The sequence below is a fragment of the Salmo salar genome, chromosome ssa22 (assembly GCF_905237065.1).
Source record: "Salmo salar chromosome ssa22, Ssal_v3.1, whole genome shotgun sequence".
NCBI lineage: Eukaryota > Metazoa > Chordata > Actinopteri > Salmoniformes > Salmonidae > Salmo > Salmo salar.
In genome coordinates, this window is record NC_059463.1 from 59,577,621 (window position 1) to 59,595,102 (window position 17,482).

At 49.3% G+C, this 17,482-nt stretch overlaps 1 protein-coding gene across 2 annotated transcripts in view; it reads right to left on the minus strand.

The window, feature by feature from the left end:
• iars1 (isoleucyl-tRNA synthetase 1) overlaps positions 1-17,482 on the minus strand; it is a 143,586-nt gene that overhangs the window by 62,011 nt on the left and 64,093 nt on the right. For both annotated transcript variants that reach the window (XM_045705638.1, XM_045705639.1), the window contains exons 15-19: positions 14,555-14,628; positions 13,235-13,429; positions 7,375-7,461; positions 6,633-6,716; positions 1,950-2,094 (exon numbers count right to left, since the gene is read on the minus strand). In XM_045705638.1, the coding sequence (XP_045561594.1) occupies positions 1,950-2,094; positions 6,633-6,716; positions 7,375-7,461; positions 13,235-13,429; positions 14,555-14,628 (585 nt within the window). The remainder of the gene's footprint in view (positions 1-1,949; positions 2,095-6,632; positions 6,717-7,374; positions 7,462-13,234; positions 13,430-14,554; positions 14,629-17,482) is intronic.

The following is a 17,482-nucleotide window of genomic DNA, read 5'->3' on the forward strand; positions in this document are numbered from 1 at the left end:
TGTTCTCCTCATTAAACTACTGGCTGGTTGAGGTGTTCTCCTCATTAAACTACTGGCTGGTTGAGGTGTTCTCCTCATTAAACTACTGGCTGGTTGAGGTGTTCTCCTCATTAAACTACTGGCTGGTTGAGGTGTTCTCATTAAACTACTGGCTGGTTGAGGTGTTCTCCTCATTAAACTACTGGCTGGTTGAGGTGTTCTCCTCATTAAACTACTGGCTGGTTGAGGTGTTCTCCTCATTAAACTACTGGCTGGTTGAGGTGTTCTCCTCATTAAACTACTGGCTGGTTGAGGTATTCTCCTCATTAAACTACTGGCTGGTTGAGGTGTTCTCCTCATTAAACTACTGGCTGGTTGAGGTGTTCTCCTCATTAAACTACTGGCTGGTTGAGGTGTTCTCCTCATTAAACTACTGGCTGGTTGAGGTGTTCTCCTCATTAAACTACTGGCTGGTTGAGGTGTTCTCCTCATTAAACTACTGGCTGGTTGAGATGTTCTCCTCATTAAACTACTGGCTGGTTGAGATGTTCTCCTCATTAAACTACTGGCTGGTTGAGGTGTTCTCCTCATTAAACAGTAACTGGCTGGTTGAGGTGTTCTCCTCATTAAACTACTGGCTGGTTGAGATGTTCTCCTCATTAAACTACTGGCTGGTTGAGGTGTTCTCCTCATTAAACTACTGGCTGGTTGAGGTGTTCTCCTCATTAAACTACTGGCTGGTTGAGGTGTTCTCCTCATTAAACTACTGGCTGGTTGAGGTGTTCTCCTCATTAAACTACTGGCTGGTTGAGATGTTCTCCTCATTAAACTACTGGCTGGTTGAGGTGTTCTCCTCATTAAACTACTGGCTGGTTGAGGTGTTCTCCTCATTAAACTACTGGCTGGTTGAGGTGTTCTCCTCATTAAACTACTGGCTGGTTGAGGTGTTCTCCTCATTAAACAGTAACTGGCTGGTTGAGGTGTTCTCCTCATTAAACTACTGGCTGGTTGAGGTGTTCTCCTCATTAAACTACTGGCTGGTTGAGATGTTCTCCTCATTAAACTACTGGCTGGTTGAGGTGTTCTCCTCATTAAACTACTGGCTGGTTGAGATGTTCTCCTCATTAAACTACTGGCTGGTTGAGATGTTCTCCTCATTAAACTACTGGCTGGTTGAGGTGTTCTCCTCATTAAACTACTGGCTGGTTGAGGTGTTCTCCTCATTAAACTACTGGCTGGTTGAGGTGTTCTCATTAAACTACTGGCTGGTTGAGGTGTTCTCCTCATTAAACTACTGGCTGGTTGAGATGTTCTCCTCATTAAACTACTGGCTGGTTGAGGTGTTCTCCTCATTAAACTACTGGCTGGTTGAGGTGTTCTCCTCATTAAACTACTGGCTGGTTGATGTGTTCTCCTCATTAAACTACTGGCTGGTTGAGGTGTTCTCCTCATTAAACTACTGGCTGGTTGAGGTGTTCTCCTCATTAAACTACTGGCTGGTTGAGGTGTTCTCCTCATTAAACTACTGGCTGGTTGAGGTGTTCTCCTCATTAAACTACTGGCTGGTTGAGGTGTTCTCCTCATTAAACTACTGGCTGGTTGAGGTGTTCTCCTCATTAAACTACTGGCTGGTTGAGATGTTCTCCTCATTAAACTACTGGCTGGTTGAGGTGTTCTCCTCATTAAACTGGGCTGTAGGGGGGATTGGTACCTTGTGCGGGGGGGGTGGGCAGGGGTAGGTGTAATAGGGGTAGGCTTGGGTTAAACCGGGGTCAGGGTATGGGGGACGAGGGTAGGGGGCCATTAAGCAGCCTCTAGAAGGATTGGACCAGGAAGCAGTAGGCTGGGGCAGGGGAGGTGAGGAGGCCTGAGGCTGGGTTATAAGGTTACCCATCCCCCTCCAGCCCCTGTGGAGACGCTGGACGTTCTGGACCAGGAAGCGGTAGGCTGGGGCTGGGTTATAAGGTTACCTTGTGTAGACGCTGGACGTTCTGAACCAGGAAGCGGTAGGCGTTGTACCAGGGGAGGAAGACATCCTTCAGAACATCTCGGACTCCTTCCTCTTTGAAACGCAGGTTCTCAGCTCTCACTACCGGGGAGTTGATCAGGTAGAGCCTGGAGGGAGGGAGGGGAGGGAGGGAGGGCATAAAAAGATAGTGTTAGGTCATCTAAATCCCCCTCCCTCCAGGGGAGGCAGGTAGTCTAGTGGTTAGAGGGGAGGCAGGTAGCCTAGTGGTTAGAGGGGAGAGGCAGGTAGTCTAGTGGTTAGAGGGGAGGCAGGTAGCCTAGTGGTTGGAGGGGCGGCAGGTAGTCTAGTGGTTAGAGGGGTGGCAAGTAGTCTAGTGGTTGGAGGGGCGGCAGGTAGTCTAGTGGTTAGAGGGGAGGCAGGTAGCCTAGTGGTTAGAGGGGAGGCAGGTAGTCTAGTGGTTAGAGGGGAGGCAGGTAGCCTAGTGGTTAGAGGGGAGGCAGGTAGTCTAGTGGGTAGAGGGGAGGCAGGTAGTCTAGTGGTTAGAGGGGAGGCAGGTAGTCTAGTGGTTAGAGGGGAGGCAGGTAGTCTAGTGGGTAGAGGGGAGGCAGGTAGTCTAGTGGGTAGAGGGGAGGCAGGTAGTCTAGTGGTTAGAGGGGAGGCAGGTAGTCTAGTGGTTAGAGGGGGGAGGCAGGTAGCCTAGTGGGTAGAGGGGAGGCAGGTAGTCTAGTGGTTAGAGGGGAGGCAGGTAGTCTAGTGGTTAGAGGGGAGGCAGGTAGTCTAGTGGGTAGAGGGGAGGCAGGTAGTCTAGTGGTTAGAGGGGAGGCAGGTAGTCTAGTGGTTAGAGGGGTGGCAGGTAGCCTAGTGGTTAGAGGGGAGGCAGGTAGTCTAGTGGTTAGAGGGGGGCGGCAGGTAGCCTAGTGGTTAGAGGGGAGGCAGGTAGCCTAGTGGTTAGAGGGGGGAGGCAGGTAGCCTAGTGGTTAGAGGGGGGGCAGGTAGCCTAGTGGTTAGAGGGGAGGCAGGTAGACTAGTGGTTAGAGGGGAGGCAGGTAGCCTAGTGGTTAGAGGGGAGGCAGGTAGCCTAGTGGTTAGAGGGGCGGCAGGTAGACTAGTGGTTAGAGGGGAGGCAGGTAGTCTAGTGGTTAGAGGGGAGGCAGGTAGCCTAGTGGTTAGAGGGGAGGCAGGTAGCCTAGTGGTTAGAGGGGAGGCAGGTAGCCTAGTGGTTAGAGAGGAGGCAGGTAGTCTAGTGGTTAGAGGGGCGGCAGGTAGCCTAGTGGTTAGAGGGGCGGCAGGTAGCCTAGTGGTTAGAGGGGGGAGGCGGGTAGTCTAGTGGTTAGAGGGGAGGCAGGTAGTCTAGTGGTTAGAGGGGAGGCAGGTAGTCTAGTGGTTAGAGGGGAGGCAGGTAGTCTAGTGGTTAGAGGGGAGGCAGGTAGTCTAGTGGTTAGAGGGGAGGCAGGTAGTCTAGTGGTTAGAGAGGAGGCAGGTAGCCTAGTGGTTAGAGGGGAGGCAGGTAGACTAGTGGTTAGAGGAGGCAGGTAGTCTAGTGGTTAGAGTGGGGAGGCAGGTAGTCTAGTGGTTAGAGGGGAGGCAGGTAGTCTAGTGGTTAGAGGGGAGGCAGGTAGTCTAGTGGGTAGAGGGGAGGCAGGTAGTCTAGTGGTTAGAGGGGAGGCAGGTAGTCTAGTGGTTAGAGGGGCGTCAGGTAGCCTAGTGGTTAGAGGGGAGGCAGGTAGTCTAGTGGTTAGAGGGGAGGCAGGTAGCCTAGTGGTTAGAGGGGAGGCAGGTAGCCTAGTGGTTAGAGTGGGGAGGCAGGTAGTCTAGTGGTTAGAGGGGAGGCAGGTAGTCTAGTGGTTAGAGGGGAGGCAGGTAGTCTAGTGGTTAGAGGGGAGGCAGGTAGTCTAGTGGTTAGAGGGGAGGCAGGTAGTCTAGTGGTTAGAGGGGTTAGCTAGTCTGTCCCGATTCTCCTGGTTCTGTGTTAGCTAGTCTGTCCCGATTCTCCTGGTTCTGTGTTAGCTAGTCTGTCCCGATTCTCCTGGTTCTGTGTTAGCTAGTCTGTCCCGATTCTCCTGGTTCTGTGTTAGCCAGTCTGTCCCGATTCTCCAAGATAGAAATATAATTTATACAACAGGTTGGATTAAAAGGCAGGTTCTTCCCTTCAATGAGCTGGGAGGCTAATATAGTAGAACCAGATGTATCTGATTGTTTCAGGATCATATGGTGGGATTACACCCTGCCTGATTCATTAACCATATGGTGGGATTACACCCTGCCTGATTCATTAACCATATGGTGGGATTACACCCTGCCTGATTCATTAACCATATGGTGGGATTACACCCTGCCTGATTCATTAACCATATAGTGGGATTACACCCTGCCTGATTCATTAACCATATGGTGGGATTACACCCTGCCTGATTCATTAACCATATGGTGGGATTACACCCTGCCTGATTCATTAACCATATGGTGGGATTACACCCTGCCTGATTCATTAACCATATGGTGGGATTACACCCTGCCTGATTCATTAACCATATGGTGGGATTACACCCTGCCTGATTCATTAACCATATGGTGGGATTACACCCTGCCTGATTCATTAACCATATGGTGGGATTACACCCTGCCTGATTCATTAACCATATGGTGGGATTACACCCTGCCTGATTCATTAACCATATGGTGGGATTACACCCTGCCTGATTCATTAACCATATGGTGGGATTACACCCTGCCTGATTCATTAACCATATGGTGGGATTACACCCTGCCTGATTCATTAACCATATGGTGGGATTACACCCTGCCTGATTCATTAACCATATGGTGGGATTACACCCTGCCTGATCCATTAACCATATGGTGGGATTACACCCTGCCTGATTCATTAACCATATGGTGGGATTACACCCTGCCTGATTCATTAACCATATGGTGGGATTACACCCTGCCTGATTCATTAACCATATGGTGGGATTACACCCTGCCTGATTCATTAACCATATGGTGGGATTACACCCTGCCTGATTCATTAACCATATGGTGGGATTACACCCTGCCTGATTCATTAACCATATGGTGGGATTACACCCTGCCTGATTCATTAACCATATGGTGGGATTACACCCTGCCTGATTCATTAACCACATAGTGGGATTACACCCTGCCTGATTCATTAACCATATGGTGGGATTACACCCTGCCTGATTCATTAACCATATGGTGGGATTACACCCTGCCTGATTCATTAACCATATGGTGGGATTACACCCTGCCTGATTCATTAACCATATGGTGGGATTACACCCTGATTTATTCATTAACCATATGGTGGGATTACACCCTGCCTGATTCATTAACCATATGGTGGGATTACACCCTGCCTGATTCATTAACCATATGGTGGGATTACACCCTGATTTATTCATTAACCATATGGTGGGATTACACTCTGATTTATTCATTAACCATATGGTGGGATTACACCCTGCCTGATTCATTAAACATATGGTGGGATTACACCCTGCCTGATTCATTAACCATATGGTGGGATTACACCCTGATTTATTCATTAACCATATGGTGGGATTACACCCTGCCTGATTCATTAACCACATAGTGGGATTACACCCTGCCTGATTCATTAACCACATAGTGGGATTACACCCTGCCTGATTCATTAACCATATGGTGGGATTACACCCTGCCTGATTCATTAACCATATGGTGGGATTACACCCTGCCTGATTCATTAACCACATAGTGGGATTACACCCTGATTTATTCATTAACCATATGGTGGGATTACACCCTGCCTGATTCATTAAACATATGGTGGGATTACACCGTGATTTATTCATTAACCATATGGTGGGATTACACTCTGATTTATTCATTAACCATATGGTGGGATTACACCCTGCCTGATTCATTAACCATATGGTGGGATTACACCGTGATTTATTCATTAACCATATGGTGGGATTACACCATGATTTATTCATTAACCATATGGTGGGATTACAACCTGATTTATTCATTAACCATATGGTGGGATTACACCCTGATTTATTCATTAACCATATGGTGGGATTACACCCTGCCTGATTCATTAACCACATAGTGGGATTACACCCAGCCTGATTCATTAACCATATGGTGGGATTACACCCTGATTTATTCATTAACCATATGGTGGGATTACACCGTGATTTATTCATTAACCATATGGTGGGATTACACCATGATTTATTCATTAACCATATGGTGGGATTACAACCTGATTTATTCATTAACCATATGGTGGGATTACACCCTGATTTATTCATTAACCATATGGTGGGATTACAACCTGCTTTATTCATTAACCATATAGTGGGATTACACCCTGATTTATTCATTAACCATATGGTGGGATTACACCCTGATTTATTCATTAACCATATGGTGGGATTACACCGTGATTTATTCATTAACCATATGGTGGGATTACACCATGATTTATTCATTAACCATATGGTGGGATTACAACCTGCTTTATTCATTAACCATATGGTGGGATTACACCCTGCTTTATTCATTAACCATTTAGTGGGATTACACCCTGATTTATTCATTAACCATAGAGTAATGCCACTGTATTGCCCAAGGCACTGCGTAAAACCCAGTGTGTCAGCATAGAGTTTACCTCAGGGCATCGGCGCCGTAGTTCTCCACTACTAGACCTGGATCAGGATAGTTCTTCTTGCGTTTACTCATCTTCTGTCCATCGCTGAGAGACACACAGAGAGAGAACATCACTTTACATCTGGTAATGAAATGAGTTATTCCAGGTTATATGCAGTACTCTCTCTCTCTGTGTGTGTGTGTGTCTGTCTGGGCCCTGGTCTATAGTAGTGCACTATATAGGGAATAGGGTTCTGGTCTAAAGTAGTGCACTATATAGGGAATAGGGCCTTGGTCTATAGTAGTGCACTATATAGGGAATAGGGCTCTGGTCTAAAGTAGTGCCCTATCTAGGGAAGAGCGTGCCATTTGGACTCTAGTCTCATTATTATGGAAGAGGACTTTACTGTAACAGGGATTTACATCTCCAATCCATTGTCACACACAATGAACCTGGTCAGCACCAGTTTGTGTGTGTGTGTGTGTGTGCGCGACTGTGTGTGTGTGTATTTGTGTGTGTGTGTCCGCGACTGTGTGTGTGTGTGTGTGTCCGCGACTGTGAGTGTGTGTGTGCGACTGTGAGTGTTCAAAAAATAATAATAAATAAATGTTAAAAATGTATGAAATGTATGCATTCACTACTGTAAGTCGCTCTGGATAAGAGCATCTGCTAAATGACTAAAATGTAAAAAAATGTGTGTGTGTGTGTGTGTGTGTGTGTGTGTGTGTGTGTGTGTGTGTGTTGGGGGACAAGGTGAACTGACCTGGCCAGCACCAGTCCGTTGACGATGACGTTCTTGAACGGTGGTTTTCCAAACAGAGCGGTGGACAACACCAGGAGAGTGTAGAACCTAACGCAGGAAACAGTTTACCATCAACATTAGGGAGACAGGAAGCTGTACAGGTCAACACACTGTCATAGGCTGAGGTGTGGAGGGAAGAGACAGGAAGCTGTACAGGTCAACACACTGTCATAGGCTGAGGTCTGGAGGGAAGAGACAGGAAGCTGTACAGGTCAACACACTGTCATAGGCTGAGGTCTGGAGGGAAGAGACAGGAAGCTGTACAGGTCAACACACTGACATAGGCTGCAGGGCTGCATAATTTGGATAAAATATGTAATTGCTTTTTTTTGGGGGGGGGGGGGGGCAGATATTGCAATTGCGATTTTTCAAACACCTCTGTGAAAACGTGTTAATTCCATCAGACATGGTTAAAACATCCTGTCAGGGGAACATCACTTCTACCATAACATCAGATGAATTAACACATCCTGTGCAAACTGAATACTAAACCAAATTAAAACTAATCCTCTTTTTCAACAGTGTTATAAGCTACATATATGACCATTAAATAAGATTACAACACCTACATAATTAACAAACACATATTTTTTTTTTACATGAACATCAAAATATTGTGTTATAAGCGCAGTAGTAATTAATTAATTAATTAATTAATTGGACATTATTAGTTCTTATTTCCTATTTATGAGTTCTTAAATAACGTACATGAAATCTGTATTCAGGCTACAGATGGAATAGGAAGCTGATGGTTATGCATCAGTAGGCTCAACCATTATCATGACTTCAAAAGCACCTTACAAACATGTAGCATTTAGCCTAGCAACTGCAAAATATTGGAGTCATGGCGCAGTCATTCGACAGCACATTCAATGTTTCCACGTGTCCCTTATTAAAACTTGGTTTATAAAGTGTTAGGAGAACTATGTGGCTCAGTTGGTAGAGCATGGTGTTTGCAACGCCAGGGTTGTGGGTTCGATTCCCACGGGGGACCAGTACGGAGAAAAATGTATGAAATGTATGCATTCACTACTGTAAGTCGCTCTGGATAAGAGCGTTTGCTAAAATGACTAAAATGTAAAAATGTAAATGTAATGATTAAAGTGAACAGTGTTCCATGATTATGTAAAAATGTCTATGTACGAGATCGAATCTCTTAATTAGAAATTTTCTTGAAGCGGTCTTTGTTCACTGTGTAAATAAGAACAATGTCCAAGGCCTAGGATTATCAACTAAATTCAGACATGGGACGATGTGTTTGTTGTTGAGTGGAATGAGCCGGGAACATAATCCCAGAAAAAAATTGCAGATTGCTAATTGACCACAAGAAGGCCCAAACAGATGTATATTTGACTCAAATATCATCATTTCAAACCTTGCTTACATTTGTATACGATCACGTCTCTCTCTACTATACGTGAAAATAGTTACAGGGGGGGGAGTATTTGATCCCCTGCTGATTTTGTACGTTTGCCCACTGACAAAGAAAGGATCAGTCTATAATTTTAATGGTAGGTTTATTTGAACAGTGAGAGACAGAATAACATTAAAAAAATCCAGAAAAACGCATGTCAAAAATGTTATAAATTGATTAGCATTTTAATGAGGGAAATAAGTATTTGACCCCCTCTCAATCAGAAAGATTTCTGGCTCCCAGGTCTCTTTTATACAGGTAACGAGCTGAGATTAGGAGCACACTCTTAAAGGGAGTGCTCCTAACCACAGCTTGTTACCTGTAAAAAAGACACCTGTCCACAGAAGCAGATTCCAAACAGATTCCAAACTCTCCACCATGGCCAAGACCAAAGAGCTCTCCAAGGATGTCAGGGACAAGATTGTAGACCTACACAAGGCTGGAATGGGCTACAAGACCATCGCCAGGTCCTGGAGTGGCCTAGCCAGTCTCCAGACCTTAATCCCATAGAAAATCTGTGGAGGGAGCTGAAGGTTCGACTTGCCAAACGTCAGCCTTGAAGCCTTAATGACTTGGAGAAGATCTGCAAAGAGGAGTGGGACAAAATCCCTCCTGAGATGTGTGCAAACCTGGTGGCCAACTACAAGAAACATCTGACCTCTGTGATTGCCAACAAGGGTTTTGCCACCAAGTACTAAGTCATGTTTTGCAGAGAGGTCAAATACTTATTTCCCTCATTAAAATGCAAATCATTTTATAACATTTTTGACATGCGTTTTTCTGGATTTGTTTGTTGTTATTCTGTTTCTCACTGTTCAAATAAACCTACTATTAAAACTATAGACTGATCATTTCTTTGTAAGTTGGCAAACGTACAAAATCAGCAGGGGATCAAATACTTTTTTCCCTCACTGTATGTACAGATTTTCAAAATGTGGGGGAACTCTGAGCTATGTGGAAGACTGTGATTTCGATGCGTCTGCGGGACGTTTATTTTGTAGGGCGAACCCTTGAAAACGCATCGGTAATCAATACCCGTTTAACGTAGGGGGCTGGTTGTGTCCGAGGGGCTTCATGCCGTAACGTAGGGGGCTGGTTGTGTCCGAGGGGCTTCACGCCGTAACGTAGGGGGCTGGTTGCTTCATGCCGTAACGTAGGGGGCTGGTTGTGACCGAGGGGCTTCACGCCGTAACGTAGGGGGCTGGTTGTGTCCGAGGGGCTTCACGCCGTAACGTAGGGGGCTGGTTGTGTGCCGGGGCTTCACGCCGTAACGTAGGGGGCTGGTTGTGTCCGAGGGGCTTCACGCCGTAACGTAGGGGGGCTGGTTGTGTCCGAGGGGCTTCACGCCGTAACGTAGGGGGCTGGTTGTGTCCGAGGGGCTTCACGCCGTAACGTAGGGGGCTGGTTGTGTCCGAGGGGCTTCACGCCGTAACGTAGGGGGCTGGTTGTGTCCGAGGGGCTTCACGCCGTAACGTAGGGGGCTGGTTGTGTCCGAGGGGCTTCACGCCGTAACGTAGGGGGCTGGTTGTGTCCGAGGGGCTTCACGCCGTAACGTAGGGGGGCTGGTTGTGTCCGAGGGGCTTCACGCCGTAACGTAGGGGGCTGGTTGTGTCCGAGGGGCTTGACGCCGTAACGTAGGGGGCTGGTGGTATCCGAGGGGCTTCACGCCGTAACGTAGGGGGCTGGTTGTGTCCGAGGGGCTTCACGCCGTAACGTAGGGGGGCTGGTTGTGTCCGAGGGGCTTCACGCCGTAACGTAGGGGGGCTGGTTGTGTCCGAGGGGCTTCACGCCGTAACGTAGGGGGCTGGTTGTGTCCGAGGGGCTTCACGCCGTAACGTAGGGGGGGCTGGTTGTGTCCGAGGGGCTTCACGCCGTAACGTAGGGGGGCTGGTTGTGTCCGAGGGGCTTCACGCCGTAACGTAGGGGGCTGGTTGTGTCCGAGGGGCTTCACGCCGTAACGTGGGGGGCTGGTTGTGTCCGAGGGGCTTCACGCCGTAACGTAGGGGGGCTGGTTGTGTCCGAGGGACTTCACGCCGTAACGTAGGGGGGCTGGTTGTGTCCGAGGGCTTCACGCCGTAACGTAGGGGGCTGGTTGTGTCCGAGGGACTTCACGCCGTAACGTAGGGGGCTGGTTGTGTCCGAGGGGACTTCACGCCGTAACGTAGGGGGCTGGTTGTGTCCGAGGGGCTTCACGCCGTAACGTAGGGGGGCTGGTTGTGTCCGAGGGGCTTCACGCCGTAACGTAGGGGGGCTGGTTGTGTCAGCTGATTCAAATGATCAACTCATCATGAAGCTTTGATTATTTAAAAGAGTGATTTTTGGGGAACCCTGGTCTATCACATTAGATGTGGTACTGAAGTCTAGTTGTGGTATTAACCCTGTCAAAGAAAGGAGAAAATAGCAGCCTCTTGCAATATGGATATTGTCAATAACACAATTTCCATCTGAATTCGACTAATCCTGCAGCCCTACACCAGAATATTGATTGTAGAAAGTAAAGAGAACAGTATACCATCAGAAGATTGATTGATTAACTATACATACTTTCAGCTCAGCAGGCTAACAGTGTCTTGATACTTTAGCTCTGCAGGCTAACTGTCTAGATGCTGTAGCTCAGCAGGCTAACTGTCTAGATGCTGTAGCTCTGCAGGCTAACTGTCTAGATGCTGTAGCTCAGCAGGCTAACTGTCTAGATGCTGTAGCTCTGCAGGCTAACTGTCTAGATGCTGTAGCTCAGCAGGCTAACTGTCTAGATGCTGTAGCTCAGCAGGCTAACTGTCTAGATGCATTAGCTCAGCAGGCTAACTGTCTAGATGCTGTAGCTCAGCAGGCTAACTGTCTAGATGCTGTAGCTCTGCAGGCTAACTGTCTAGATGCTGTAGCTCTGCAGGCTAACTGTCTAGATGCTGTAGCTCTGCAGGCTAACTGTCTAGATGCTGTAGCTCAGCAGGCTAACTGTCTAGATGCTGTAGCTCAGCAGGCTAACTGTCTAGATGCTGTAGCTCTGCAGGCTAACTGTCTAGATGCTGTAGCTCTGCAGGCTAACTGTCTAGATGCTGTAGCTCAGCAGGCTAACTGTCTAGATGCTGTAGCTCTGCAGGCTAACTGTCTAGATGCTGTAGCTCTGCAGGCTAACTGTCTAGATGCTGTAGCTCAGCAGGCTAACTGTCTAGATGCTGTAGCTCTGAAGGCTAACAGTGTCTAGATGCATTAGCTCAGCAGGCTAACTGTCTAGATACTTTAGCTCAGCAGGCTAACTGTCTAGATGCATTAGCTCAGCAGGCTAACAGTGTCTAGATACCTTAGCTCAACAGGCTAACGTGTCTTGATACTGTAGCTCAGCAGGCTAACTGTCTTGATGCTGTAGCTCAGCAGGCTAACTGTCTTGATGCTGTAGCTCAGCAGGCTAACAGTGTCTTCATACTTTAGCTCTGCAGGCTAACTGTCTAGATGCTGTAGCTCAGCAGGCTAACTGTCTAGATGCTGTAGCTCTGAAGGCTAACAGTGTCTAGATGCATTAGCTCAGCAGGCTAACTGTCTTGATACTTTAGCTCAGCAGGCTAACTGTCTAGATGCATTAGCTCAACAGGCTAACAGTGTCTTGATACCTTAGCTCAACAGGCTAACAGTGTCTTGATACTGTAGCTCAGCAGGCTAACTGTCTTGATGCTGTAGCTCAGCAGGTTAACTGTCTTGATGCTGTAGCTCAGCAGGCTAACTGTCTAGATGCTGTAGCTCAGCAGGCTAACTGTCTTGATGCTGTAGCTCAGCAGGCTAACAGTGTCTAGATGCTGTAGCTCAGCAGGCTAACAGTGTCTAGATGCTGTAGCTCTGCAGGCTAACAGTCTAGATGCTGTAGCTCTGCAGGCTAACTGTCTAGATGCATTAGCTCAGCAGGCTAACTGTCTAGATGCTGTAGCTCAGCAGGCTAACAGTGTCTTGATGCTGTAGCTCTACAGGCTAACAGTGTCTTGATGCTTTAGCTCAGCAGGCTAACAGTGTCTTGATACTGTAGCTCAGCAGGCTAACTGTCTTGATGCTGTAGCTCAGCAGGTTAACTGTCTTGATGCTGTAGCTCAGCAGGCTAACAGTGTCTTCATACTTTAGCTCTGCAGGCTAACAGTCTAGATGCTGTAGCTCTGCAGGCTAACAGTCTAGATGCTGTAGCTCTGCAGGCTAACTGTCTAGATGCATTAGCTCAGCAGGCTAACTGTCTAGATGCTGTAGCTCTGCAGGCTAACTGTCTAGATGCATTAGCTCAGCAGGCTAACTGTCTAGATGCTGTAGCTCAGCAGGCTAACAGTGTCTTGATGCTGTAGCTCAACAGGCTAACAGTGTCTTGATACTTTAGCTCAGCAGGCTAACAGTGTCTTGATACTTTATCTCAGCATGCTAACAAGGTCTTACCATCCTCTGGTCTGGTCGATGCCCTCAGCAATGAAGTCAGCGGGGAAGGTGTCTTCAAACTCTTTCCTGTTCTCAAAGGGGTAGTGGGCCTGGGCGTAGGGCATGCTGCCCGACTCAAACCAGCAGTCAAACACCTCAGTGACCCTGCGCAACACGCCTTTACCACAGCGGGACGGGATAGTCAACTGGTCAATGCTATGGAGAGAGAGAGAGAGGCAGAGAGAGAGAGAGAGAGAGAGAGAGAGAGAGGCAGAGAGAGAGAGAGAGAGAGAGAGAGAGACAGAGAGAGAGAGGCAGAGAGAGAGAGGCAGAGAGAGAGAGAGAGACGAGAGAGAGAGACAGAGAGAGACAGAGAGAGAGAGAGAGGCAGAGAGAGAGAGAGAGAGAGGCAGAGAGAGAGAGACAGAGAGAGACAGAGAGAGGCAGAGAGAGGCAGAGAGAGGCAGAGAGAGAGAGAGAGAGGCAGAGAGAGAGAGAGAGAGGCAGAGAGAGAGAGAGAGAGAGAGGCAGAGAGAGAGAGGCAGAGAGGCAGAGAGAGAGAGAGAGAGAGAGGGAAAGAGAGAGGGAGAGAGAGAGGGAAAGAGAGAGGGAAAGAGAGAGGGAAAGAGAGAGGGAAAGAGAGGGGGAAAGAGAGAGGAGAGCGGGAGAACATAGATTAATCCATCAGTAGGAGGTTGTGAACACAACATTAAATACAGAACGATGAGCATGGAGTCTTGGTGTGGATAGATTTTATTCACATTTATTGATTGTCATCAATGATAGCATTAAAGAGGATGGCCCAATGATGGCATTAAAGAGGATGGCCCAATGATAGCATTAAAGAGGATGGCTCAATGATAGCATTAAAGAGGATGGCCCGAGGATAGCATTAAAGAGGATGGCTCAATGATAGCATTAAAGAGGATGGCCCGAGGATAGCATTAAAGAGGATGGCTCAATGATGGCATTAAAGAGGATGGCTCAATGATAGCATTAAAGAGGATGGCCCAATGATAGCATTAAAGAGGATGGCTCAATGATAGCATTAAAGAGGATGGCCCGAGGATAGCATTAAAGAGGATGGCCCGAGGATAGCATTAAAGAGGATGGCTCATTATTGAGGGTGGTTGATTAGAGGGTGATTCATTATTTAGGGTAATGACAGCGTGTCAGTCATCCAGGATAACCTCCCATCTCCTGTTAGTGATCTGGTTGGATCTGACCTTGTCTGTGTTGCGTCCAACCATCACTGTGTGTGTGTGTGTGTGTGTGTGTGTGTGTGTGTGTGTGTGTGTGTGTGTGTGTGTGTATAATCGCTGCAGACGATCAGTGACTCACCTCTCCCGATGCAGATCAGTTACTTTCACTCCCGTCAACTCCTCCAGCTCAGCAATGGATCCTACACACACCACCTGGACACACACACACACACACACACACAGTCAGCAACAGAGCAGTAGCCTCCATTCTGTCTTCCTGTAAATGACAGACAGCTGAAGATGGTCGGTGTGTGCGTTGGTTAGGGATGTAGCAATTCACCGATACCCACCGGTCCCCTACTCACCGATACCCACCGATCCCCTACTCACCGATACCCACCGATCCCCTACTCACCGATACCCACCGGTCCCCTACTCACCGATACCCACCGGTCCCCTACTCACCGATACCCACCGGTCCCCTACTCACCGATACCCGCCGGTCCCCTACTCACCGATACCCGCCGGTCCCCTACTCACCGATACCCGCCGGTCCCCTACTCACCGATACCCGCCGGTCCCCTACTCACCGGTCCCCTACTCACCGATACCCACCGGTCCCCTACCCGCCGGTCCCCTACCCACCGGTCCCCTACTCACCGATACCCACCGGTCCCCTACTCACCGATACCCACCGGTCCCCTACTCACCGATACCCACCGGTCCCCTACTCACCGATACCCGCCGGCCCCCTACCCGCCGGTCCCCTACCCGCCGGTCCCCTACTCACCGATACCCGCCGGTCCCCTACTCACCGATACCCACCGGTCCCCTACTCACCGATACCCACCGGTCCCCTACTCACCGATACCCGCCGGTCCCCTACTGATACCCGCCGGTCCCCTACCCGCCGGTCCCCTACTCACCGATACCCGCCGGTCCCCTACTCACCGATACCCACCGGTCCCCTACTCACCGATACCCACCGGTCCCCTACTCACCGATACCCGCCGGTCCCCTACTCACCGATACCCGCCGGTCCCCTACTCACCGATACCCGCCGGTCCCCTACTCACCGGTCCCCTACTCACCGATACCCACCGGTCCCCTACCCGCCGGTCCCCTACCCACCGGTCCCCTACTCACCGATACCCACCGGTCCCCTACTCACCGATACCCACCGGTCCCCTACTCACCGATACCCACCGGTCCCCTACTCACCGATACCCACCGGTCCCCTATTCACCGATACCCGCCGGCCCCCTACCCGCCGGTCCCCTACTCACCGATACCCGCCGGTCCCCTACTCACCGATACCCACCGGCCCCCTACTCACCGATACCCACCGATCCCCTACTCACCGATACCCACCGGTCCCCTACCCGCCGGTCCCCTACTCACCGATACCCGCCGGTCCCCTACTCACCGATACCCACGGTCCCCTACCCGCCGGTCCCCTACTCACCGATACCCGCCGGTCCCCTACTCACCGATACCCGCCGGTCCCCTACTCACCGATACCCACCGGTCCCCTATTCACCGATACCCACCGGTCCCCTACTCACCGATACCCACCGGTCCCCTATTCACCGATACCCACCGGTCCCCTATTCACCGATACCCACCGGTCCCCTATTCACCGATACCCACCGGTCCCCTACCCACCAGTCCCCTATTCACCAATACCCACCGGTCCCCTACCCACCGGTCCCCTACTCACCGATACCCACCGGTCCCCTACTCACCGATACCCACCGGTCCCCTACCCGCCGGTCCCCTACTCACCAATACCCACCGGTCCCCTACCCACCGGTCCCCTATTCACCGATACCCACCGGTCCCCTATTCACCGATACCCACCGGTCCCCTACTCACCGATACCCACCGGTCCCCTATTCACCAATACCCACCGGTCCCCTACCCACCGCTCCCCTATTCACCGATACCCACGCCCCACCCACCGGTCCCCTATTCACCAATACCCACCGGTCCCCTATTTACCAATACCCACCGGTCCCCTATTCACCAATACCCACCGGTCCCCTACTCACCGATACCCACCGGTCCCCTATTCACCGATACCCACCGGTCCCCTATTCACCGATACCCACCGGTCCCCTATTTACCGATACCCACCGGTCCCCTATTCACCGATACCCACCGGTCCCCGATACCCACCGGTCCCCTATTTACCGATACCCACCGGTCCCCTATTCACCGATACCCACCGGTCCCCTACCCACCGGTCCCCTATTCACCAATACCCACCGGTCCCCTATTTACCGATACCCACCGGTCCCCTATTTACCGATACCCACCGGTCCCCTATTTACCGATACCCACCGGTCCCCTATTTACCGATACCCACCGGTCCCCTATGCTAATGTTGTGTTGTCAGAGTGAGGGACATGCTGTACATTAAAAAGGACTCCATGTATTTTGAAAGATGAGACGTTGAGGATTATAATAAAATACAGCTTTGACGTCATACGAGCCAAAACACCTGAGTCAGGGCCAACTCGTGTCCTCACCTTTGTCCTAAATAATTTACATCATAAATCTCCATTTTCATTTGTTAACCATTGGTTATTTTTCATATTTCTTCTTTTATAAACATTTCAATGCATCTCTATCCATATAGGCCAATTCCCACGAGTCAAGGGGTAATGAGTGTTACACAGGAAAATGTCTATTTAAAAAAAAAAAAAATGGTACGCAGTAGGCTAGATAAGGATATCACCAAAAGTATGTCAGGTACGCAGTTTGCAGGTTTGTAAAGTATATCAGACATTTCAAACATTCCCAGCGAATGAGAAAACAGTCATGGTATTTAATTGAAGAGAATGAAGAAGATTTATCAAGGCAACCTCGGGGCTAATTTAACTGGCCGCCAACAGCATCACCGTGGCCACGGTGACACGGCATTCCGAGAGGAATGTTCTGAATACAAGACAAATAAACTGTGATTTGACAGATTCCCAGCTGGCAGACAGGTGGTTAATAAAGCTCAAGGCTAGCTGGCAGACAGGTGGTTAAAGCTCTAGACTAGCTGGCAGACAGGTGGTTA